This window comes from Echiichthys vipera (genome assembly GCF_963691815.1).
Source record: "Echiichthys vipera genome assembly, chromosome: 5".
Classification (NCBI taxonomy): domain Eukaryota; kingdom Metazoa; phylum Chordata; class Actinopteri; order Perciformes; family Trachinidae; genus Echiichthys; species Echiichthys vipera.
The window spans coordinates 16,715,352-16,742,819 of NC_139830.1; the positions used below are offsets into that span (position 1 = coordinate 16,715,352).

General features: G+C 40.7%; 3 protein-coding genes across 6 annotated transcripts in view; 1 reads left to right on the forward strand and 2 right to left on the reverse strand.

Moving 5' to 3' along the window:
* Positions 1-133: 133 nt before the first annotated feature.
* med29 (mediator complex subunit 29) lies at positions 134-2,002 on the forward strand (the record flags this gene model as incomplete). Its single annotated transcript, XM_083914575.1, has 4 exons — positions 134-307; positions 395-453; positions 574-658; positions 1,472-2,002. The coding sequence occupies 4 exons, from the start codon at positions 134-136 to the stop codon at positions 1,697-1,699; spliced, it is 546 nt and encodes a 181-aa protein (XP_083770701.1). The 3' UTR covers positions 1,700-2,002.
* Positions 2,003-3,032: 1,030 nt separating this feature from the next.
* Positions 3,033-11,170, reverse strand: mlf1 (myeloid leukemia factor 1). 3 transcript variants are annotated; one of them, XM_083914314.1, is made up of 8 exons: positions 11,028-11,170; positions 9,863-10,025; positions 6,361-6,405; positions 5,222-5,305; positions 5,001-5,129; positions 4,356-4,515; positions 3,894-4,032; positions 3,033-3,688 (listed from the first exon to the last, which is right to left on the reverse strand). In XM_083914314.1, exons 1-8 carry the CDS (start codon positions 11,072-11,074, stop codon positions 3,631-3,633), a joined length of 825 nt encoding a protein of 274 aa, XP_083770440.1. In that variant the 5' UTR covers positions 11,075-11,170; the 3' UTR covers positions 3,033-3,630. The 3 variants fall into 3 exon arrangements, with proteins under 3 accessions (XP_083770440.1, XP_083770442.1, XP_083770441.1); XM_083914316.1 differs by having other exon boundaries at positions 11,013-11,137; XM_083914315.1 differs by lacking the exon at positions 6,361-6,405.
* A 2,531-nt stretch (positions 11,171-13,701) lies between these two features.
* The window catches only part of rsrc1 (arginine/serine-rich coiled-coil 1), a 121,564-nt gene continuing 107,797 nt past the window's right edge, over positions 13,702-27,468 (reverse strand). The window contains exons 8-10 of one of the 2 annotated variants that reach the window (XM_083914327.1): positions 19,282-19,385; positions 16,163-16,270; positions 13,702-13,999 (exon numbers count right to left, since the gene is read on the reverse strand). In XM_083914327.1, the coding sequence (XP_083770453.1) occupies positions 13,907-13,999; positions 16,163-16,270; positions 19,282-19,385 (305 nt within the window). In that variant the 3' untranslated portion in view covers positions 13,702-13,906. Of the gene's footprint in view, positions 14,000-16,162; positions 16,271-19,281; positions 19,389-27,468 lie in introns of both variants that reach the window. The other variant, XM_083914326.1, reaches the window with a different exon arrangement.

Here is a 27,468-nt window from a genome sequence, read left to right on the forward strand (position 1 = left end):
TATAAGAAAAGTAATGTTAAGTAAAACTTTTTAATTTAAAAAGATGAAAAAAAGTTGAAGAAACTCTTATTTTTGAAAACGACGACCCGGATATTTTACTCTACTTCCGGTTTGTGCGTCGTAGTCAGTCAAGATGGCGTCTCAGCAGCAGCAGCAGCAGCAGGCCGGTGGGCCGATGTCTCAACCCGGGCTACAACAGCCTACTTCACTACAACAACAGCAGCAGCAGCAGTTGAGCCAACAGCAAGATTTTGATCCAGTTCACAGATTTAAGATGCTAATTCCACAGCTGAAAGAAAGTCTGCAGGTAATTGTGAGGCATCGCGCTAAAAGCTGAAATCAAAAAATGGCAAAACACATGATCACATGTTCACGTTTTATTTTTCACTTTCAGAATGTTATGAAGATTGCATCCCTGAATTTGGCCCATAACACCACAATTGACAATGGCATGTAAGTTGGCTGGTCGTGGGGCGGTGAAGTTTACAACAACAGTCCCGGGGAAAGGTGTTTCCGTCAGTCAGGTTTCTATTTTTTTTTTTTTAAATGTGTCTTTTGTTTCTTCTGGTTTAGCAAAAGCAGCGACACCTCTGTTCAGCGCTTTGACAAGAGCCTAGAGGAGTTTTATGCCCTTTGCGATCAACTGGAACTGTGTTTGGTAAGATTTCAATACTTTAACTTTTAATTGAATCACACTCCTATCTGTAATTACCCTACATTTTAGATATCCATAATACAATTTCTCCTAGTCAAATTTAATTCTTATTACTGACTCCAAAATTCAGATATCCACAATGACATTCTCCCTATCTACAACTATCATTTCAGATATCCACAACATCATTCTTACTGTGTGTATTGGGCTTTCAGTTCAAGATATCCACAATTACATTTTAGATATCTAGAATGAACATTCTGGATGTATGTAAAACATGCAATACATATCCAGTCTTGCTGTCATTGGTCACCACAGCTCCCCTGCCTTATTTTTTTAGTTCTGGATTTTCTGTATTAAATCACCTCTATAGTGTTTCTCGTAATTTGTAATTCTGGAAATACATAAAACTGAGCTCTCTTAAAGCCAGATGACATTTTATAGAAGGGAGGAGTGAATCAACATCTCTGAATCCTATGAGGAAATGTCAACCCACTTCAGAAGTAGCATTCACCTGATTTATAACTTTATCTCAGTGGGTTTAGCAAATGTGGAAAAAAGGGAATGCAGTAGAATAGAATATTGCTATAAGAGACTATAAACAGGGTCGTCCTTTGAAGAACCTCATCAGCAGTGGTTTAATCAGTTTTCCTGTCCCATATTCTAAATGTGTTTTTTTCCAATGATTTATATTGTATTAATGTTTTCCAATCAGTACAGATGAGATGAATAAAAGATACACTAGATATACTGCACCTACACTTAAAATATACCACACAAACGTTTCAGGTTCACGTTTTTTCTTTCTCACTGCAGCGGCTGGCATACGAGTGCCTCTCCCAGAGCATCGACAGTGCCAAGCATTCACCAAACCTGGTCCCAACGGCAACCAAGCCAGACACAGTGCAGACAGAGTCCATGTCCTACGCCCAGTACCTTGGCATGATCAAGTCTCAGATCTCCTGTGCCAAAGATATCCACAACGCTCTGCTGGAGTGCTCCAAGAAGATTGCAGGGAAGGGACAGCCTCAGGGAATCATGTAGACCTGGATTAACTATCCCGACCTTTTCTATATCTGGTGACATTTTGAGAAGGATGATGGATTTCATATTTATATTCAGATCTCAGTTTTGGTCAATAATCTGATGCTGTTTCTCAAGCTCCTGTATATTTGATTACATACTTTTTTTTAAAAAACAAGTTATGTTTGTTGTAAACTATGTAAATATTCCTGACAAAATGTCCCCTTCTACGATGACCAGCAGGTGGTGGCAGAGTTGTAACTGCCAACTCAATATTCACAATTCTTTTGTAGCTTATTTGTATTGAATATTAAAACATTTGTACTGATACTGTTTTCTCATTATGCAATCATCTGAACTGACTAGTGAAGGAAAGAGTAAATCGTTTTTTGTTCAACAATGCCGGTGAATTACCACACATTTTAATTTCTGTGTTTTTTTTATCTTTTTTGTTTGCAGTATAGTTAAAAAAATGTTACACTGGAAGTAATAAAAGAAAATGTCAGCATGTAAATTTACAGAGGCAGAAGAATGAATCTTTGAGATACAAGCAATCACATGCATTGAGTAATAGTCACTCTTTGTCCTTACAGGATCCTTAAAAATAAGTATCTGATTTAACTCCTATTGAAGCAGCAGTTTTGATATAGTGGGGCGACATACTTGTAGCCTGGTAACGATGAATTTAAAGAGAAGACTTTTGGGGGGAAGGAGAGGTTGTTAAAGAGATCAAATATACATACATTTAAAAGTACTTTTACAAGTTTGCATGCATCCCTTTTTCCACAAATGACTCATTTCAGATAATGTTCCCTCCTGCATAAGTTTGACCACTGAGTTAATGTTCCAACACCCTGAGACGTTCTCTTGAATGGCTCATCTTCCATGTTACATAAACATACTAAGAATGGAAACTGAGCACTCGGGTTACACTTGGATCCTTGTTGAGCTACATATTGGTCCTTGGTCCCTTCCTATCTGTATGTTGAAGCTACGGGATTAATGAAGTCTGATAGACACGCATGAGAGAGGGGAGTCTGGGGCTTGCAGCTGTGTTGCATCTCAGACCAATCTGGGCTACTGACAAGTGCTTGGATCCAAAAATACCATCATGGGTCACTACCAAACAAGCACGAGAGGTTCATCACAATGCACTCTCAAAGACCCCATGCAGGCCTACAGTTACATACAAACAATCAGACAGTTGTTCATTAAGTGTTCAGCATTTGTAAAATGAAATTAACATCTCCCATTCTTCCTTGTTGGTGAATATCAACATGAAACTGATTTGGAACTGAAAAACAATACAACACACCAGATTAATCTTCATATTTTTATTTTCAGAACAGTCCGTCAACACAATTTATTTTTAAAGCTTGAAAAAATATACAAGAACAAAGTTAGAATTATGGAGAATAATCCAGACGTTGTCCAGATATTGTGCTATGCAGCACAGAGTTCATCAGATGAAAAACAAGAACGACCAAAGTAACATATAAAAAAGGAAGGGGATCATTTTTTCTTTTTACAAAGATTACAGTAGATTAAATACATAATATCTAGAGCATCAGGTACTAGACAATATTACAAAAAGACAAATCAGACATTGTCTAAGTGCATTAGTGGATTTACTAAATAAAAATAAAAATCACTGCATTTGGAGGTCATACATAGAAATATGTCATACATAGTAATATTTATGACCCTTTTAGTTTTCTGGTGTGAAAGATTAAGGACCCGTTTGAAACTTTATTGTAATGTTCTATAAGTGTATAAAAATATTATTACAGGTAAAGGATTGCACTGCTGGTTTTGCATGCTCTACAGCCAACACAGTACAAATTCCTGATTTTTGTTATATATGCCATCTTTACGTTTATTTTTTCAAACAGAGCACCAAAGTGTACTGTACGATGCTTGAAAGACTTTAATAAGCACACAAACACATGTTTTCACAAGCCTGAGTCCTTAATGGTGCTTTTATCCTTAGCCTTGCCCTTTGATTGGTCACTGTGGAAAATAAAAAAACATAGTAAATAATCACAGTTTAAATTGTAGATGAATTACAGTATCATAACATGACAACAATATACTTAATGAAGCATACTATGTGTGTCTGCCCTCAGTGTCTCCCACTTATTTGACATTTGATCCTGAACTGCAGATTCTGACCTGTCTTCAACACCACACAGGGTTCTGCGTGTGTAATACTGACCTTTGTGCCCGCACAGAACCGGTGAGGGCTGCCTGGTGAACACCGCAGGGCCGGGGTTCCTCCAGACAAGGCATTGGGCCAGACGGCCGAAACTTGGACACCTCCTCCTGCCATTCATCGTCAAAAGACTGTGCTTCAGCTGAGGGAGGAGGATCAGGATCATGTCAGGGAATATTCTGTCTGAGGACTAACGGCCTAGAAATATGTTGACAGTGGCACTTACAGTGGAATAATGTTGTGCGCTTAACAAGTCCACTGAACTTATAAAAACACACAAATGTATGATCTGACCTCAGATTTACTGTTTATCTATCAATGAAATGATGTTAGTTACATTAATGTAATGTAAAATGTTTGTTGTCATCGTTTTTATAGATAACAACAGTTCGATAAAAAGGTGCAAAATTCAGGGAGATGAGAGCAGACTATATACTGTATATATATTGTATATCTTTAACTTACATTCATCCAAATTCTGAAAATCTTGGTTGAACTCCTTCTCTCCTGTTTTCTTGTTGTATTTCTTCTCAACAACATGTCCCCTGTCCTGAATGTGGTGACCAATGGACATCTTCTCCAGACCACTCTCAGAGTCTTTAACTGCTTGCCGGGTCTCCTTGATCTGGTGATGAAACATTGTTAAACTCATCAGACACCTCATCATCAGCTGGTCCATGAAAAAGCACACTAAATCGATGTTGAAATCGAACATGTTTATTTTCTTCACGCCTTATATAAAAATTCCAGTCAGAAAGTAGAAAGTTGGACAGTTTTTAGTCAAACACAAGTGTAGATAATAATAGTAGTAATGGCTGCAATCCATTTAAGAATGCCTGTTCCAGGGTCCTGCGGTTTATGCAGGATCACTAAAATGATTTCTGGCATACCTTAATGGAACAGAGCCATCATGTACTGCTGTGAGAAAAGTTGGCTTGCGATAATGTTCTCTCAAGAAAAGGCCAGGGGCAGGTTATCACCATGATCACTCAGGAAAGACAGAATGAGTGAGGCTGATACAGACAGATTTACTTCTCTGAGCTCAAAATACTGAACTATGGTGTTATGTTCTGTGATATTATGTAGTAACCCATCAGATGGGATGCTTACCCCTCCAGGGGCACGGCGTGTTGTTGAGCTCGCCTGGAAGACCTTGGCAGGCTCATCTCCAACCTTTGTATATGTCATGACTGATGAAGAGCTGAATGAGTGGGCGTTTGAATCTGTGGACATGTTCTCCTGAAACGCACAGACACACTGTTGAGCAGCTGTAGTTTAACTGAGAAAAACGGCAAAACAAAAGGAAGAGAACGCAACATTATAAAACTCACAGAGTTTCTGTGCATATCCTCCATCCTGTTTCTCATGTTGGACATCATGTTGTCGAACATGCCAAAAGGGTTCCTCATCATGTCCTGCACCAACACAAAAGAAAAAGAACAGCCGAAGGCCAGAAGAGTTTGAATGGCTGGGCGCGTATGCCACATGGTCACTAGGCATTATCAGCTCATAAACGACTCCATCATGTGTACAAACATACACGCACAGACTACAGTGAGCTAAATGTGTGCCATCTGGGAAACTGTAACCACGGCATTCACATTTTATCACCTCATCAAACAGTATGTGACCTAGTAACATTCCTTAAACAACCACAAACCAAGTCCAGCATGCAAATAATGATGTCATTACTAATGTTTTTCTTTTCTGTATTTAATATTTAAAGGTGTACACCTTGCTCCAATTATGTGTTGCTTTACCCAAGTCTTACCATGTGGTCAATAATAACACTTAAAAGTACCTCGTTAAATGCATCACCTTCACTGTATGTTTGATGAAGGTTGAATTTATTGCAGGGCATCTAACAGATAAGATTATCTGGAAAAATGTTTTGCTTGTATAAACTGTTGACGGTCATTTGTATTTGTTGTAAACATTTGAATCACTATCTTTATCAATAAATGCAAAGCAGCATAATCGCATAACTGGATTGTAACTCACAAGCTATTCTTAGTTGTTAGTACTTGTTCACATTTATTTTCCTATTATAAAGTTTCTGTAGGTCTCAGCAGAAGTGCCACCTTTGTCTCGAGTCTGGACTCAAGCCAGTCATGCATGCATGTAGCAGTAAGATGACATCAGTCATCATGCATACAGAATGTGTTGTCAGGAGATATTCTGTAAATGTGCGGTCACACAAAAAAAGCAGACACTGCAGATCACTAATTCACCCTTATGATGCAAAATTCGGTAGAGAGAATTTATCTTTATCTTTTCAGAGGAACAAGGGTGAAGATGTTACAGTTGAGTGAGTACGCCCTAAGACTCAGGTCTGTTAGAGCAGGGAGAAACCTAAAACATGCAGGGCAGTGGCCCTCCAGGACCGGAATTGCCCACCCCTAAGTTATAGCATGCACTTAAAAGGGAAAACTCTTATAGTGTAGTTGTAACAGCCGATGAATCTACTGACCGTGTTGTCAATACTGCCAAAGGGCAACAATGACCGGCTCATATCCTGAGGATTCAAACAATATCAGTTTAGCAACATAGCCTGGCACTGTATTTGTATAGAATGTTTCACACACACACACACACACACACACACACACACACACACACACACACACACACACACACACACACACACACACACACACACACACACACACACACACACACACACACACACACACACACACACACACACACACACACACACACACACACACAAATCTAGACTTTTGCGAGTTTGTTGAGGTTGTTGCCTGTAAGCTGTTAGGTTGTCTTACATCTGTCACTAAGCCCTTGACACACTGCGGAGCTCTCTGCATGGCCTAAACCACAACCCTTCAAGGCCATGAACCTTCAGGGAGTGAGGAGGGAGCAGCCTGTAGCTTTCTATCAGACCCTGTGTTCTCTGGGCCAAAACCGCAGGTGTTTATGACCCTGCAGCCCTGCATAAGCATCTCAACAACCGTCGCTATGCGGCTGTGTGTATTTTCTGGGGGTGTTATGCACAGGGGTATTGTGTGTAATCAGTGGGGTGTTGAATGACTTGTGTTCCATGTGTAATTGGGTCGCATTGCCAGAGATTAGTGTGGGTTTAACACTGAAACTGAGCTTCATTCTAGGAAGGCTGGGTGGACCAGTCAGGAAAGGGATCTAACGGGGGTCAAAGAGTCCAAGGCTGCTCTCTCAGCTCTTTTCAAATGTCAAGCTGATGTAAAACGCTCCTGACCAGTATCTATGAAGCCTCACAGCCAATTTTATCCCAGAGTGGCATCTATGAACTAATAAATGCCAGTTACATATTTGTCAGCATTATATTTAGACCGGGGTTGAGCAGAGGAGAGATTGAGGGTGCAAGATAAGAAACGTAGACCCAGTGGTCTTTAACACATTATTTTAAGCTGTCTGGACTACTGCAGATTGACATTCTCTTTTTTATCTCTCTCAATCAGATACTGAACTGCCACTGTGCCCTCTGAGGCAGGCTGCTCCTGGGGGAGCTATGAGTTACACCATAGGGGACATGTGCTGTGGATATGATTTATACTTAAAAGGAAAGGTGAGGGTGTGCTGTAAACGCATAGCTCCTAGGAAGTGGTGAATAAACACAATACATTTTGTTAAATTCAGGCTCTTATAACTATAAGACCAAAGAGAAGATAAGGAGGCATTGAACCTGACTGTGATGTTTTTAAAGCTGGCGTGGGTGAGTAAGGAGTGTTGGAACATCTTCATTTCACACTGCCACACATTTCATTTTTGAAAAGTGCCAGAGCAGGAGGATAATCTGACTGAAGGGCATACGTATACAACAAACACGATATCAGCTCTACCTATGATAGTCATGGGCCTGTTCTTGCACCACCAGTCATACCCAGTAAACCACAGAATCAAAGAAAGAATTTAGAACTTATAATGATGCTTGGTTGTCATTCAGCAGTACTTTTATAAGTGCCATGATTAATGAGTGCTCCGAAAGGTGATACGAGCCAGGTAGTGGATATTGGCAAGAAACTAGGAAATATGAGAACTCATAGCAGCCTTGGAAAGTAAGACGGGGCTTATTCTCCCATTGGGAATCTAATGCTTAGCAAGTTAAGAAGTACAAGCCATCCAGCATTATGTGGCGTATGTGTGTGTGTATGTCCATGTGTTTGCATGCCAGGGTGTCTATGTTATTTTGTATCCTGTGACTGTGTCTAGTTGCACTTGTGTTTTAATACTGCATGTGTGTGTTTATGTATGTATTTTTGTGTGCACATTTGTGCCTGTGATATTGGAGAGGAGTATGAGCGTGAGCTGTCTGTCATCTAGCTGCTAATGCACCAGCATTGCCAAGGCACCTTCTGCCAAACAGATGGACCAAAAGAGCAACAATGAGAAAACAGAGTGTCCGTGACATCCGCACATATGCCTCTCCAAAGCCAACAACACAGCATCAGAGCTTCAGCCCTCTGACCACTGCTGGGCACCGCAAGACTGCTCCTAATCTTCAGATAAATTAGTGTGTGTGTGTGTGTGTGTGTGTGTGTTAATTCCATGTATCTTAACAGACAGTAGGTATCTTGTTTATTGACCTAGGTACTCTAGGGATCAGGAAGCTGTAGAATCTTTTATTTTTATTTCAATCCGCAAAGATCTTACTTCACATCTCACGAGTTATTATTTTGCCAATTGCTATTGCTCCAATGTGTGATCCAGCTCGGCAGAACCCTAACGGCTCATAATATCCTATTGTTCCTCAAGAAAAGAGAGGAAGATACTGTATTCTCATACTCTTAAGTAAACAATGTCGTTTCAATAACCAATGGACAAGTCAAAAAACATTTGTGACATATAGAAAAGTATATTAATCCTAATATTAATTAGATTAAATAATTTGTTTGGATTGACATTTTGCAGTGTAGCACCATTTCACCCACTGTCACTGAGGTCATTAGTCAAGTACTCAGAGCCCCTCCTCAGCTGGCATTAGCTAGTTAATGGCATGATGCTAATAAAGAAAAAGCAAGCTGCTGACTATTGAGGCCAGGCCTTTGATGAAAGTCATTATCAAGGATAAATATACAGGCTCTCATGAGGTAGTGGGATAAAGCAGGTGACAGAGACTAAATTTGATTTAGCAGGGATATATAAGCAGTACAGGGCTGATTTGGGAAAGGGGAGCGGGTGCAAAACACGGCAGACAAGAACTATCGCCCTCATTGCCTTTACAATGCTGCATGCATAACATAAACATGTTCCAGAGCAAACAATTATTGAAAATGTTTACTATTACAAATATATGGCCACAGCCTATACAGCCTTATCCTTAGCTTACAACTTTATGGGGTAGCAGTTATATTTGAATATAAACTGTATTTTAACTTAACATGACAACTGGGCCAACTAGAATGATGTCAAAATAAATAGTTATTTTCAATAGCAGCTCCTCTCAGCAGAGCAAAGCAGAATTCTTTGGGGTCCTATTGGTTTGAGTGTTAAAGAAATCTGTGCGTGTATTTGCAAGAAAACAGTGTGTCAGTGGAACAATGTACTATAAATAGGGCTTCTCAGGGCTAGATATAACTGTTCAGAGAGGCCAAGGGGGTCGCCCTTCCACTAAACCAGAGACTCACATGCCCCTATACCTCAGTGACTGGTGCTCCAGTTACGCTACCAGTGGCTAGATTCCACTATAACCTTAGTAAACTTAGCACTTTCTCCAAACACAATCTTCTGTGGTTATATGACTATGACCAGTGGGCAGAGATGGTCATAAGGCCTAATTGTATGAGTGACCTGCTGATGCAAGGGCTTCATCCTTCATCCCACATAGACCGAATGGCTATGTATATACTGTAGGTTACTCAGTCATGTGGCTGTACTCACGCCTGTATATAGATAGGGTATAATACTCAACTCAAGTAGACAAACATTTTATAACTGTAAGAGGAGTGCTTCTTAAAAATGCACGTTCTCACCCTGTGTTCGTCCCTCAGTGCCAGTGATGAGCTCGGATGTTCTGCTATGTCACGACCACGGTTTCTCCCATCCATTATACTGGGCATTACAGGCCCGCCGTATGGCTCAGAGAAGCTTCGCATCATCTGCCGCATATGGTCCCTGTGAGTCCGGAAAGGATCCCTAAGGCAGAGGAAGACAAAGTAAAGATAAAGTCAATCTCAATATCCGCAAGATGATGTTGAGGACTGCCATCTGCAAACCGTGATGAAGGTTCCCGTGCAGTGTCTACACCAGACACTGTAATCCCTCTATTATGTCATCTTGGAGACCATTACAGATTTCAATGAACACAACACACTGAAATAAGAAGAACCCTAAAATCATTTCAGCCACCTTAACACTCGCCTTAGAAGTCAGGTCATGTGTGACCACGCTAAACAGGTGTTCAGTCATGCAATAGGTCAAAGTGACCATGGTGTAATTTTTCTTTTTAAATCAATACATTTCTCTAATGTATTGAACTGAGAATTATTTTAAACTGTATCAAACCTGTATCAAAATGTAAAGAAGGCCTACATGTGCGGACACAAAACAATGTTTTACTAATTCATAAAGTAAGACCCCGGGTATTTTTATTCAGCATTTAAGCTTACTTAAAAAAACATAAAGTTACTTAAAACCAGTGCCTGTCCCTTTGGTTTGTCCTCATGCAGCATCTGACAGTAGCGGTTGCTAGGTAACAGTGTGTGTAACGTTGAATTAATTGTCACAGAAATGGCTTTGTTGAGTTAGCTGTTAATTTTGAAATTCAACGTGAGCTTACGTGTTGTAACTAACTTTCACGACAGAGCTGAAGGAAAGCTGTAGTAGAAGTATCGAGAAGTAAAGTCTTTAGCAGTGTTCACTCGTGTTTAACGTTTTAAAACAACGTCTTAAAATAATACATTCACGTTTTTGTAATGTTAACGCCACGCTTGTGAGTTTGTCTCGGTTTTCTGGGCATAGTCCTACAGTCTATTTTGATATAACGTCACCACTTCAACTGGTAACTTATCCAGCCCTGTGATAAACTACTTCTGAGCTTAGTTCAACTGATTCATTATTTAAAAAAAACAAGCCAAAAATAATGCTATACAACAACACCAATATATTTAAGGCAACAGTTACCGTTAAGCTACTCACGAGAAGAAAGGGTCCTCTTCAAACTCCCTGCGATTACTGTTGAACATTTCCACGGATATTGAGGCTGTATACAACAAAGTGAGATGAAGATTTTCAAAAAATAATCCGTTCCGCCACACAGGTGTCCCAGCACCACCGCTCAGCCTCCGTTATGCCTGCGTGTGTGTGGAATATGATTTAGACCCAAACTCACTCTGACACAGGCCACGTGTTGAGAACCCGGCCCTGGGATTGGCTGGTTATTCGGAGCGTTTGTTATGGGTGGCTGTCATGGCAACGGCACTCCAGCGATAGCTTACAGAACGAGTATTTTGCTCTGCCTGGGCTGTGTAACCTTATATGGAGGACTAAACATGACTTAAGTCTCAATAAATAAATAAATAAATGCATGATTAAACGAGACATCCTATTTATCATAAGGACAGAAATACATAAATAAATGTAGGTGAACAAAAATGTAGAAAAATAAATGTAAAGCATTTATTTATTATTTTATTTATTTATAAATTTAGTGCAGCTGGTTATACCATATACCATAATACAGAAATGTCAATGGGTGAAGGAGAAATTCCAACTTTCTAGGATTACATTACACATTCAAATGCTGCAGCTCGTGTACTAACTAAAACAAATCGAAGAGAACATATTTCTCCTGTATTAGCTTATTTGCACTGGCTACCTGTAAAATCTAGAATAGAATTTAAAATCCTTCTCCTTACCTACAAAGCTCTTATTGGTCAGGCTCCGTCGTATCTTAAAGAGCTCATAGTACCGTATTACCCTACTAGATCGCTGCGCTCTGAGAATGCAGGGCTACTCGTCGTTCCTAGAGTCTCCAAACGTAGAATGGGAGGCAGAGCCTTCAGCTACCAAGCTCCTCTCCTGTGGAACCAACTCCCAAGTGTTTTTCGAAATGCAGACACTGTCCCCATATTTAAGAGTAAACTTAAAACTTTCCTTTTTGATAATGCTTACAGCTGGGGCTTATGAGCCCTTAGCAATGTTGTTATTTTTAAGCTGATTTTGTTCTGCTTAATTATGCTGCTATAGGCCTAGTCTGCCGGGGGATAATACTTTTCAAGATACTCTCTGTCTGTATCATTCATGTCTCATCAATGCTTGTTACTAATTCAACTTCGTCCCCGGAGTTGTTTGTGCTTTGTTGTCTCTCAGGTCTCTGCTGATCATGGTGGTGCCTGCTGCTTTGGTCCTGCATGACGCTTCCTGCTGCTATTATAATCTATCACCTTAGCTGTGCTTGTTTCTACTATTCTGCTGTATTAACTGCCATAACATATAAGTCATATTCACATTACTATAGATATTATTATAGTTACTGGAAGTGTCTCTGTGTCTGTCTTTGTCTTGCTCTGTCCATCTGTCCGTCTTTTCTCTCTTTCTCTCTCCTTTTCTTCCTCCCCAACCGGTCAAGACAGATGTCCATCCTCCACAGAACTGGGTCTGTCTGACGTTCCTGCCTGTAACAGGGAAGGTTTTCGTTGCCACCGTACTCTACGGGGGAATTGTTGGATCTATGTTTGGGATAAGCGGTTGAAGATGAATGAATGAATGATGAATGTTTATCATAAATAAGTCATAGAGTGTGGTCTTTACCTAGTTTTTAAAGTGTCCTGAGATAACTTTTGTCATAAAATTGAATTGAATTGAATTATCACTTTTTTGTTTGTAAAGTGATTGTTTATTTGGTTATTGTAAGGTGTTTAGATATTTGGGACAGCCACTTTTTAAAAAACATTTTTTATATTGTTTCTATTCTGCTCTGTAGCACTTTGAGATTGTTGAATGTAAAGTGCAATACAAATAAAATGTATTATTATTATGCCTTCCACACGTGAAGAGGGCATACAGACACATGCCACTGACTCCAAGCAAGCACCCACACAGGAAAGCTTAATTTGTGTGCTTGCAAATCATTTTCTTCATTCTCATTAATTATTTTGTTACAACACTAACTATTTGGAGGGTACAGGAGTGAAACGGCGTGTCCCAGACTCAGTATAGATTTACCATCTGGCTGTTCCACAAATAGGCCGTGTGAGGACTCTACACTGCCTTGAATGTACCCACCCCCTAAACAGTGGACACAACACTAAATAAACATAAACAAAAATCTCTGAACGGTATATGCTTTTAAGAGGAGAGCAAAGTTTGGGGGCAGTTGAGAAGACGTTTATGTCAGTCTTGTGTCAATCCTGATGCAGACCAAAGAGATAAGGTGACCTAAGGGTGAGTCAGGCTACTTTTAATAAGTGACTGGATGGCAGTGACTCATTCATCTGTATCTATATGTAGAAAACAGCTGCTATTATACATAAACTTTTAAAACAAAACAAGAGTCACAAGTTTTTGTTGAAGAGAGACATGATAGTGTACCTACAATTTATTTCTGTTACTTTCTATACTTATTTATATTTATTTCTGTTGTGCTGCTGCAACAACTGAATTCACCCACTGGGGATCAATAAAGGTGTATCCCATGTTATCTTACATGCTGTTTAGGTCCCACTTACAGGTTTATTTATATCGTTCACCCACAAAAGCACAAGGCAGTTTTCACTCAAAAAAAATCACAGCTATCTTTATTTGACAAAATGTATCAAATGCTACACACATGGTAAAAAGCATCACAGTATCTGACTGTAGGATCTTTCATTTATTAAAAACAAATTAAGCCAAATTAAGAACAGCAGATTGTTAAACTGAATTACACTAACATTAATAAAATAATAAGCACACCAGGACCAAAAAACGTTTAGGATAAAGTGAGAAACATTGTGATGTCCTAAAGCAAGACTGATAAAGACACAATAAAAGTAGCTGAAATTGCCTAGGGAACAGGAAGGATCTTCTTGTGTCCATCAGGTCACAGGACTTCCCATGAGCCTCTCCTGCCGCAGGGAGATCAATCTGTTGTGCCACAGCTCCTCCGCCCTCTCCTTGTCCATGAACAACTGCAGGACAACAGAGAGAGGACACGCTAGTAAGCAGACAGACAAAGGTACAGGCTGTTAGAGTAGACTGTCAACAAGGGGCATGGCTTGCCTGCGTCCAGACCAGACATGAATCGGCCTAGTTGGCTGACCGAGTGGGCAGTAATGAGTTGACAATTTTTTCTGATATCAGGCAAGCTTGATATGCTTAAAAGTGAGTCTACTAAAAAGCCCAAGATAAAAATTATGAAGGTATGAAATTCAAATCTTATACATGAATGAATTGTTTGGTCTTTCAAACATCTGAAAACAGTGAAAGATGTCCATAACAATTTCTTATCAGCTCAAGGATCGGACAAATATTCCATTTACTGTTGTGTAAGACAAGGACAAGCAGCCAATTATCATAGGTGCGGACCTGAAACCATAGAATATTTGGTATTTTTGCTTGCAAAGTGACTCAAATGACCAATCAACGATCAAAAATAGTTACAAAGGGTTAGTTCAATGGTTTTAACAAGCTGGCAGCCAGTTTGGAACATGTTTGTGATCCTTGTCTTTGTAGCCCTCTGAAAGCAAATGTGTGTTTTTTTGAAATTCCACTGCATTTCTAAATAAAGGTTCACAGAACCATGTAATTACGTGTATACACCCATGCCTAAACCTTATATACTTTTACATACTATGAGCACATTTATTTTTCCCAAGTTTATGGACCTCTATCTAAGGATAGAGACTTCGGTATGTTGTACTGATTGAAAAGTACTTTGAGGCAAATTTGTGACCTTTTGCACTCTATAAAAAAACAGACAGTATTCAATGCCGGCCCCTCCTCTCCTCTCCTGCTCAATGGCGAGAGAGAGGTCGATGGTTGAGTAAGCTTGAGAGGGAATGAAGATAGGGTGTGCCATTCAATGAAGACAACGCCATGAATCACTTGAGTCATGACCAAACTCCTCATGACAGTGATTGTAAAGATTGTAGAGTTACCTTACAGAACATCTCACACCAAGAATGTGACAGAAACAAACAAGCTATGTTTCCTTTTTGAGTTCATGAGCCTGGCACAGAGTTGTCAGCACAGCCCATTGACACATATGCGACCCCAGTGTGGACTTCTGATGACGCTGTAATACTAGGAAAAACCTTTACTTTAAACACATAACTCATCCGCGGGCCAAACAGTGTGTTGACAGAATGAGCCTACACATATGACTTGTATTCATCGCAGTACATCAGCAGCAGTAATGATATTGATTGTAAGAGGGCTATAAAACTGCTGCTGCAAGTGTCTGATGAATGAAGGCATCTGTTTATTAGGAAGTAACAAAATGACTATGAGACTGGGAAGCAAGGCACAATTTTGTATTCGCTGTGTGTGAGTGTGTGTGTGTGTGTGTGTGGGAGATAATGTTGACATGCTGGCTATGTGAACATGCTGTATATCTATGTGATGATATGTGTCTATTATTATGCAGATCGTAGAGCAGCCACGGCTACGTCAATCCTTCATTCCGAACTTACGTTGCTTACAACGGCGCTGCATGTTATCTGTGTGTTAGATTCAACACCAGTGAGTTCTTGTCTGTCGGCCCTGCACTGGTGTCATGGTGCTAATGAGGCTGTGTGTGTGGGATGACAGTATCTGGGCTGGGCTAATGGGACTCATCTGTTCTAATTGGACGCAGAGCTGAAGCTGAAGCTGAGGCCGGGGCCCGCCTTGGGCATATTGCTACCATACATCAGCCTGTCTGAGGGTGTGTATATGTGTGCATTTGAGCCTGGGGGCGGTGTGTGTGTGTGTATGGGTGTGTGTATTTGAGGAGGATATCTGCATACGTCAGGACATAACTTAGTTTGCCCCAGTGGAGATAGATGACTGGGAAGCCCCAGGGAGCGTTATTGGAGTTTAAAGTTTTCCTTCTCGTTTTTCATCTTTGGTCTGCAGGCAGGGGACGAGATGATGTTAGGAGGCAGTTATCTACTCTCCAGCAGTGTCCCATACTTTACGAGGCACAGTATCAGGAATATGCAGGAATGGTGTATATTGTGGTGTTGTTAGTACAGTAGCGCCAATCAATAAAGCCAATAACCATACTCGTACATAAAAGATAAAAGGACAAGAAGAGAGATCAATTTCAACCGTCTGTGCCATTGCAAAGGGTTTGCAAGGTGAGAACTTACACTGGGATGAGCAAGAGTGTCGCTGTCATTGTAGACTATGGAAAGGGGAAGAGTGACGTCCTGAGAATCAGCACTCTCTGACTCCTGCTTCACCTCAACTGGCTCAGTCTGTACTCAGAAATAAAAACACACAGAAATGTGTCACACAAATTCAAATGGGCCACAATTTAAAAAAGCTTTACGGGAACCAACACACAATTTGATACAGAAACAATATAACATAGAAGCATATAGATGATAGATAAAACTAATAACGAAATTAAATCAAATAAACACTTAAGGATATATTAGCCAGAGCAACAACTGTATTAACAAATACATACAACTGAAAAGGAAATGGCTTAAAAATATGTGAAGAACTTGCAAATAGCTCCAGAAAGAAAAAAAGCAAAACCAAAAAATGATTGTGATGATATCTGGAAAACAACTGGCTTTCCCAAATTGCAATTTCAGAATCAGAATCAGAATCAGAAAACCTTTAATGTCCCGCAGACGGTGAAATTTGTTTGTCACAGCAGCAACAGAATATTACAAGCAGAAACATATTACAGAATAAGATAAAATAAGATAAAAGATAAATAGCAAAAATAAGCAATAAAGTTAGATTTAAAAAGGGAAGAGAATAGAAATAGACATATATACATATTCACATGATATAGTGCAGTTGTTCTTGTTTTGTTTGTTTTGTAATAATATAGTATTGAATAAATAAATATGAGTAAATATGACCAAATAAACAGAAGTGACAGGCATGTTGCACAGTGCAGGGTACAGGATGAGGTCAATAGTCTATTGGGAGCAGTGCTGATCGTATAGTCTGACTGACTTAATGGATGCTATTTAGCAAATGCACTGCATTATTTTTTGTTGGTATCAAATCATTAAAGTTAGTAGATTTCCTTACATTAAAAAATACTACCTGCTGCGGTACTTTAAAGAATTGTGAAGTGAAACATATTTGTCCAGCAGATGGCGGTGAAAGTCTGGCTCAGGCAATAAGATTCTAGAAAGCAGTGTGTTGATAGTAATCAGCTTGTATCCTCAATGTAATTATATTGTCTAACTTGAGTCATCTGTGTGTGTGTTTCTACCTTAATAATCTCCACCTTGCATTTTCTATAAGTGAGTCTTAATTGTGCTAAGCCAGCTGCACCAACTGCAGTGTGAGCGCTTTTATAAATATACTGTATATAAGGGAAAGATACATTTCTTTTGGCTTCAACTGTGACAAAAAATGGCAAAACTGACCAAGCATGTATATATCAATATATATATATATATATATACAGTATACTGATTATATATATATATATATATATATATATATATATATATATATTTATATATATACATATATATATGGAAAAGGACTTGAAGTCTGCCTTGTGTTTCCATCTGTAGAGTCCAAGCTGAGAGAAGAAAATGTGATATTTAGAAGCGATTCTTCCTCTATCCCTGGAGGTATTACTTAAAAAAATAATAAGCCCCACATTTGGAAAAATGGCCTGTTCTCCTTGTTGTACTTGATAAAGAAGATATATCAAAATGAACACTTTGCCAAGTCAATTCATGTTTCAAACATTCCTCAAGCCAGCCCCAGAGCAAATGTTTACCCAGTTGGAGAGATCTACTTAAAATTCATTTGGCAGGATACAAAAAGTGAGCGAGATGGAAAACACACTGGCTAATAAGTATGTTGATGTGCCAAATACACAATTCTTGGTAATACTATGCTGAATATACATTTCTAATGAATGCAGCTGGCTTGAAATAAAAAAAAAAAAATCTATAAACTGTAGTGGTGTATAACCGTTAATGATCACATATTTAATAGCTAAATGGTTATCAATACTATAACCAAATAAACTTATATCTAAAATAAATTCTCCGTCAAGGCATGCCTTATCTCTTAATGCAGTGTTTGGAACTAATTTTCCCAATTATTTCTACATCACATGAATGCAGCGCACATACACCAAGTGAAAAATCATTTGTGTATCTACTCCAAAATTCAATGGGTTCTTCCTTGGCCCATGCTACACCCAATGGCGGTAGTTTTACAGTTATTCTGCTGACAGACAGACAAACACAGCCGAAAACGGGACGTCCTTGGCGGAGGGTTGTCAAAAAGGGTTTCAATGGACACTATATTTATCCATTATTCTCATCATTGCAGCCAAAGTTGTGATGTAGCCAAAATACGCTGAAAGACTATGAAATCTTCCAAACTAAGGATGAATCATCTGGAGAGTCAGTAAAAAAAATATTATTTGACTAATGATGAGGAAGACCCCCACAAGATTAATCTGAAGACCAATAAGACCAAGAGCTGCTATAAAAAGAATGTGAAACTTGAATTTGTATTTCATTAAAACACTTCTGTTCTCAAAAAGCAATCAATTAAAATATTGCCTCCTTTTTTTGTACTTGAAATTATATTTTCATCATTTGAAGAAAATAACTTTTTTTGCATTTATGTTTTGTGGTGAATTTACAGTATAAATCTTAACTACAGGGTATCCGGGTATGAACAGTTAAGGTTCAGGTTCAATATGTGAGGAGCATAACACTCTTCGGCAGGCAGGGCAGAGTATACTGTGCACGTGCAAACTTTGCAGTCCAGGCTGCAGCCACATCGGTCTTAGCCCTTGTCAGTCTCACCAGGATGTGTCCCAGAACTCTGTGCAGGTTTGCTGTCACATGTTGTCGCCTATCTTTTCAAAACAGCTATAAGCGCAAAGAATCTAATATTTGCTCCTTCAGAGACCGAAACATTTCAATAACGACTTCTGTGTTTTGTCTGCATCTGCACATCTTGAGTGAGGAAGGGGGACGGGGGGTCGGGGTCGGGACGGGGGGAGACAGAGGGAGGTAGACAGAGGGTGGTTGTTGCCTGCTGTGGCTTTTGTGTGGGTGCTGCCGCTTTGGAGGCGGCGAACAGTGCAGCATCTGATGAAACCGTCTCAGGTCGGAACAAATGGCGCTGAATGAATGTTTGATTTGGTCTGGGCTGTCTCTGGACAGACGGCACAGCGTTGCAGAGAGGGAAATTCAATAAGAGACAGAGTGAAAAGATAGAGAGAGTGAGCGGTAGGGAGAGAAAGAGGGACAGAACGCACCTTTATGTCATCCCTGGATGATTTGAAAGCCTGAGGAACAAAGGAATCACTCTCGATGGCCTCAATGTCCTTTATCCTTCGCACTTGCTCCTCCAGAGTAGTTCCTTCTGAAACACATGTTACACAGAAGAGAGGCTGTGAACAAAAGTGCACACGCATGTCTAGAGAAACACACACACACACACACACACACACACACACACACACACACACACACACACACACACACACACACACACACACACACACACACACACACACACACACACACACACACACACACACACACACACACACACACACACACACACACACACACACACACACACACACACACGTATATAGACACACAGAGGGCCAGTCTTCCCTTGTCATTTTCTGAAAGGCCCAAGATTTCATTTGGACTGGGCTTAGTTGATTGTATGTTATCTATCTGTATAATGTTCCTTGACACATACAATATCAAATATCTTATATTCCCCTATTTTAATCTTGGCCTTCTTTAAAAAAAAAAAAAGGACTTGTGCTTAGCCAAGGGCATAGAATCGCTACAATGGCAAGTGGAAAAAAAATACTAACAAGATAATAGCCAGACAGTGAATTACACTCAGATAATGCATTCTAAAATAATCAAAATATGAACACAAACTCACTGCAATGGAATTTCATTATGGAGACTAAATGTGATTAGGTTTCATACACTTTTCATGTATCAGAAAGTATTTTGCTTTGGCTCGTCCAATCAAACAAAAAGACAGAAAGGGTTTCCAGTAAATTACTCTTGGATATAAACACATCAGGATTCTGCATATCAGATCACAAATCATTTCAAGAATTCAAGAGCAGTCTTCGTAGCGTAGGAGGGCAAAAATAGGTGTGCCAGGAAAGTTAGTAACAGGAGGAAAAAAAAAAAGACAGAATCTGAATGCTCCTATTATTCTCTGGCTGTCAATCTTTCCACTGATCAGTCAATATTCATCCCTCTCTCCCCCATCCATCCGTCCTCTCCTGCACTCTCCCATCTCTCTATCTGTCAATCCAGCAGACAACCATGTTTCTCTACTCTACTGATGTAGGCTGTGTCATGAAAACAAGTACACAAACAGGAGCACACACACACACACACACACACACACACACACACACACACACACACACACACACACACACACACACACACACACACACACACACACACACACACACACACACACACACACACACACACACACACACACACACACACACACACACACACACGTGCGCGCACTCACGCACGCACGCACACACACACACACACACACACAGAACCCTGGCGTACAAGTCCCCCCACCTGTACATGTGTGTTTGAATGCATATACTCATAACTGCCATACATATGTACATTGCAGCATACTAACGCAAGCATGCGTCTGCGCACACACACACACACACACGCACACGCACGCGCACACACACACACACAGAACCCTGGTGTACAAGTCCCCCCACCTGTACACGTGTGTTTGAATGCATATACTCATAACTGCCATACATATGTACATGCAGTATACTAACGCAAGCATGCGTCTGCACACACACACACACACACACACACACACACACACACACAAAGAATGCAATTGGAGCTAATGGCAGGAATTAATTCAATCCATTAGTAGCTACAGAAAGGGTGTCACAACAGATCTTCATGGCCCTAGTGTTTAATGAATAAATGAATATTTGTTCCGGCTTCCTCAGCAAAGCATCACATGCTTTCTCTCTCTCTCTCTCTCTCACACGCACGCACGCACGCACGCACGCACACCATATTATAGTTCATAATAGCACTCACACAAACTCGGTTTTGATTTAAATGCACGGCAGAATTGGACAACTGACTGACAAGTGGAATTAAGCCTTCCTATATGACAGACTATCAGTGTGTCATTCTGCGCTGGGAAGATGCGAGCAGAGACGCATTGCACAGTGGCTCCAAAAATAGTCATTAACTTGACTGGGCTGCTAGATGAAGCCTGAACACTGGCCCAATATCCTCCTGGAGACTGTGGCCTGTCCTTCACACCACTATCGCCACCGCTTAGTGTATAGCTGAGTGAGCGTGCATGTGTGTCCGAAAAAAAAGAAACGCCTCTGTGACTGGCCGACAATAAATTCAGCACAATTGAATTCACTTTTTCAATTACCCCTTCTCTGCCGTCCTTTGAGCATGAATGCCCTGCATGAAGAACTACCATGCAAACCGCCACACTGACATCTACACAGAAACACACACACCCACACACACCCTGTATCTGCAAACATCTCCTTGGCAGGCCCGTTGCTGGGATGTCCCTGTGCACTGCAGGAGTCCATTAAGACCTCAGACTTTTTGACAAACACATTATTGGTAGATACAATGACTTCCATATGCTGTTTGTCAGATGTCAGAGGGAAAAGATATGTATTTCATGAAAAAATCAAAAGTAATGGACTTTGAGTGCGGGCCTAGCAAGCTTAGAGGCAGACAAAAATCAATACTCTAGCTGGGCGAGCGTACTCTGCAGCTCGCAGAGGTCAAAGTTGATATTTAATATTGACACATTATCTGGCAAATTAATTTAACGGGCCAACTCAATTGTCACCGCATTAAGAATGCTTCTCAGTCAGTGATGAGAGGAGGATAAAGTGAAAGCTGAGAGAGAGAGAGAAAAAACAGACGGAGAGAAAGAGACAGAAAGGAAAAGAAACAAAAGTAGACGGAATAAAAAGTACAGTATGTACTGCTTTATATTGGGTTATTGTTAGCTGTCTATGGCACTTGTGTCTGTGAGCTGAAATGCATTACTACCATTACTGTGAACCAGGAAATGGGATCAAACTCAATCAATAAACTTTTGCTTTGTATCTGCAGTTTAGAATAATGGACAGCAACTGAGCAATGTATGTTAACATCCATTTTGCATGTCCTTTCACGTTTACACCTGTGTGTGTGTGTGTGTGTGTGTGTGTGTGTGTCTGTGTGTGTGCATGCACATGTATAAAAGAGGCAGTCAGAAAACTCACTTGCCATCTCATTACTGAAATTAGTTGGACAGACAGCAGTGCTGATGAGTGGCTCTGAATCAATAGGCTATTGTTCTCTCTAAATAGCTGTTTGTCCACTTCATTGATTAAGACCAAAGGACGAGGAGAGAAAATCAAACCAGCCAATGAAAACAGATTTCAGCTCATCTCTCTTGAAGATGAGAGCATTACGCAGCAGTTACACTTCCCTGCCAGAAGAGGGAGCTGTTCAACAACACATGTCTATATATGAGCAGAGGCCTAGGGCTGTGGCAGGGTTGTCTTTGTAAACTTGACTTTGGTCTACAGTTTGTCAATCAAGAGCAGCCGAGCTGAATATATTGCTGCTGCTGATTAATTCCAGTAATTGAGTGCACTTGCATGCCAGCTAAATTACCGCAGCACTTGTTATGGAGAAAAATAAATAAGAACGAAAACTAACTACTTGTTTTATTGAGGTCTCGCAAATTGTGGCAAATCTTTGACTGAATTATACGGCAAACTGAGAGATTTAAGGCATTTAATGAATGTGTTAAAAAATAAGATAGGGCAAACTGTGCAGCTGTATTTATGATGGCAAGTGTGACTTGAGCACTTTATGTCCGGAAATATATTTGGGACGCGTCATGTGAGGAAAAACAAGGTGACTTAATTTGGCTAGTTTGATCAAATCAATTTGTCAAAGAAAGAGATTCAAATTCACAAAGTTTTTATTTTAAATGTAATTTTTGCATATTTTTTAATGACTCTCTCTGAGCACCACATTACTGACGCACAGCCGACTGCAAACCCAACAATACAAACACCAGTTCTTAGAATACATGAAGATAAACATTTATCTAACTTTTGTAACCTATGCCGGCTTTAGCGTGCACACACACACTCACACACAGCAACTTCTATTGGTTTCAATAATGTATTCTCCCCTCCTCTGCTCCCCCCACCCCCCCACCTCTCTCCCTGGTAAAGATGTGTAATTCAATGCTCAATTTAGGCCTGTCTCAGTGGAGATTTTTTTGCCTGCTAATTGATAGAAATTAAGCCATTAATCAAGCCACTAGCCATCATTCAACCCAGGGAAGATGAATACAAACTTTCATAATAACCACCTTCCCCATTTTAGCCCTCATTAGCATTAATTTTTAATGTAATTATGCTATTCTTTTACACTGAGCTCATAAATTACTGCTCTTTTGTTGCTGGCTGGCCTTGTACAATCCAAAGTAATGCTTTGTAGTCTGATCTTTAAGGCAATTACTGGCTTCTTCACTCTTTTATCTCCCTGCATTTCCAATAACCTGCTCTCTAATGATTTATCTCCGCTGTACCCCCCCACCCCCCACCCCCGCCATCCCCTTCCCCGCTTTCTCTCTCTGCACCAGCGGCCAACTGCCCCGCTGCCAGCCTCCGCCTCCAATCCCCCATCCGCCCACATTCTCCCCATCTCTGTACAGCAGCCCCAGATACATCAGGGATGCACACAAACACATGCACGGATACTTGCCTCCACCAAGTTAACTATATTAACACACTCACACGTGTATGAGCATATTTAGTGTGTGTCTGCAGCAACTTTGTTTACTATCTCCTTTAGTCATTTTCCAGCTCGCCCTTCATTAGTGAATATCCAGCTCCAGCAATGGCGACAACACCAGGGGAATGCCAAGGTAAGAGACTGGCGCTCCATCTCACTCTCTCTCTCTTGGCTGGTCTCCTGTGGGTCTTACCTGTAGGCTAGCTGCTCTTGTTTATGTAACCCCTGAGCTGGGTAATCACACACAAATACACACATGCACGCACACAGGCACACACTCGCAGAGCTTGGCATCAAACAGCTGAGTTAAGCTTAGCAGGGCTGCGTGCTAGGGGCGATAGAGGGGCTCCAGTCTGGCCCTGTTCTCAGCAGCAGCAGCATCCTGGCTGCATCAAAGTCTTTACCGTACGATTCTCCAGGCCCAAACAACAGGCTGCTCCAAAGCATGCCGGGGAATTTGACCGGACAACAACAGAAAAAAAATGAAACAATAGGTTACTTATTAAAATCCGCCTGATGAGATTTCATTATCACCCCCAAATGACTCTCTGTGAGGCTTTGCGGATGACAATTTCCATTATACCATTACTAAAACAAATAAATGAAGTATTCAATGGCCCTCATTTATCAATCTTGCGTGAAAACGGGCACAGATCTGAGTGCAGAATTGGTCGGACGACAGGATACACGTGTGATTTATGAAACATTCGTATCTGACCAATGTCAGCGTACGAATGAGCGGGCCTTGATAAATGCATAACATTAACATGTTACGCCCTTAAATATTCCTGGTTCGGAGGCCTCGTCCACTGAGGTCAAACATGGGTAGAAGAAACACTGGTAAGAAAAGAAACGTTTCCGACACAGAGATCGGCATCCTGACATCCGAGATGGAGCAAAATAAAGATGTGCTTTTTGTTTGTTAGTTTTAAGAATCCGTTTTGATCTGTTCTTAATATTATGTGACTGCTTCTGCTTAATGACAGCTGAGGTTTGTTAATTATTTTCAGCCAGATTTTACTGTGCTGCACCGCAAATAAAATTTGCGTACACGATCTCAGACCTGACGTCTCCCGCTCACGTCCAAATTGATAAATTTTGCTTGGAAATGGTCGTACGCATGTTTTTCTGCCGTACGTTCGTTTGATAAATGAGGGCCAATGTGTCTGGGAATGTTCCTGTTAATGAGATGTTTTGTTGATATTACAGAGAAGTAGGCCCAGAGCCATCGAGTCAGACCTTTTTTTCCACAGTAGGCGGACAACGTTATTAAAAAGGTGTCTGGTGTGGGCCTTGGTTAGGTAATACTTTTAGACTGTATTGATTAGGGGCCGCTGACAGGTTCTGATGTTAGCCCTGGAAATGCATCAAGTGGCTAATGAGCAGCTATTAGGCCCATCGATTTGCTGATTTCAATTGATAGCTAGCAGGCCAAAGCTGCACGTCAATATTTGCATGACTGACTTGCAGCTTTAGGCATTGAAAAATGAGACTTCAATGCATAAGGGAGAAAGAAAGAGAGAGATATATTCTAAGGTGGAAAGAGAAGGGATGCATATAATAACAGACCAACAACCTAAACGTAGGAGTAAGAGAAATACCTGAACTTTAAAAACAATCCAAATGTCAATAACAGCTCTCTCCTCTGCACAGATCTGTAAGTTGTCTGTAAGGTAGCGAACCACCAATGGTGGCGTTGTTGTAACTATTACAAGATGTGACGCTGATGCCTGTCTGACACCCCGTGGGTGCCAGGGTCAACAGGTCACACAAAATGAAGGGAAATTCTGACAGGCTGAGCCAGATGTCCTCAGTGTGTCCCAGAGGAGTGTGCGTATATATGTATGTATGTGTTAGTAAGTGCATGTGCGAGCGGGGGAGATGTCCAATGATAGAGCAGGTGGCTAAGCCAGTCTAATGCACGTTCCCACGAGACCACATGCACATAATACGCACAGTCACTCATACATTACCACTATCCCCACGCCTCCAAAAAAGCCACATGTCTCCATAACCCATGTCTTCCAACAAAGCACCTTCAACCACAAACATATACACACGCCGAGAGATCCCCTGTGGTGGTCACCTTGTTATCATAGTGTCAACTGGTCTCTGTGGAGTTTGCCGTCCTGTCGACTCCTGTCACTGAGATCAGGCGCCTGTCACACATCTCTAATGCTCAGCTGTCTCTCTTACACCTTTTATAGTCAGGTCTATAAGTTCCCTGGAACTTATGGAGAACACCAAATATGATCACATTCTTTGGATAATGTACCCTTGAGCATTTTTTTTAGCAGATAATGCCATGTGATATGTTTCTGTTATACCTTATGTGGTATCTATTTGGCATCAGGAAATGAAGAGCAGCTGGTGAAACACACACACACACACACACACACACACACACACACACACACACACACACACACACACACACACACACACACACACACACACACACACACACACACACACACACACACACACACACACACACACACACACACACACACACACACACACACACCTAGTGTCTCCTAGTGATAGTGATCTCCCACTCTCCAGTCAATAAAGGTCTGAATGATGAATTAAAGACCCAAACAACCTGCTAATGACAGGATGACACGGCAGCCACGCGCTGTGCTCGGCTATCTCCTTCCACATCTGCGCTCATCCCTCCCCTCTCCACCACTTCTGTCTCTTCTGTCATTCAACCCTGTTCTGCTCATCTATACTCTCAACTTCCTCTCCTCAACTGACCCCAGTTCAACTACTCGACGGTATATTCTCCCCATCTGTACTAACAAATCTTGCTAGGACAATTAAATGCATGTGTTTAGCCTCCTTCTGTCTACGCTCGTAATGAAATCATGGGGTGGAACGATAGATTGGCCCAAGTCTATCCTTCCATCCATATCTCGATCCATCATGCAAAATATCTATATTTATAAGAAATGATGATGCATGAAATTGTTTGATACTCCCATCTAAAGGGTACTGACTCATCTAAAGCCTTACAGTATGTGTGTGTTCATATAAGTGTCACACAAACTTCAGACATAACTTATGAGACTTTGATGAAACAAAGTTTGGTGGAAACTAGTACAACATTCCCACTTTCATATACACTGTTTTCATTACGGCAAAAGAGGATAATATACTGTATTTACTCGGAATTGACTCAGATTGAGATTATACTATTCATCAAGGATGACATGTTTACTGTTGCATTGTTGACATTATACCTATCGCTATCATGGGTATAAATAATGTATTCATTGCCAAAAACAAGGCTCTACCTTTCAGGAAACGAGTACAAACAAAGCTTAAAAGCATCTACTGTATATTTACTGCATATAAGTCAGCTATTTATCTGAAATCCAAGCTACGACCTGACTGCTCCTGCTGACCCGCCTGCACGGTGCTAACTGCAAACATAGAGGGCTAACCAAAACCAGGTGGGTGTGTTTCCCTTGCTCTGTGTGTGAGGGAGAAAAAGAGAGCAGTATGAGTGTTAGCCGATGTCCCATGCCTGGGCAGCATCACAGAATCTCATTAAATAGTGAAGCTTTCACAGGCTGAGTGGTGAGATCTTCAAGATCACAGCC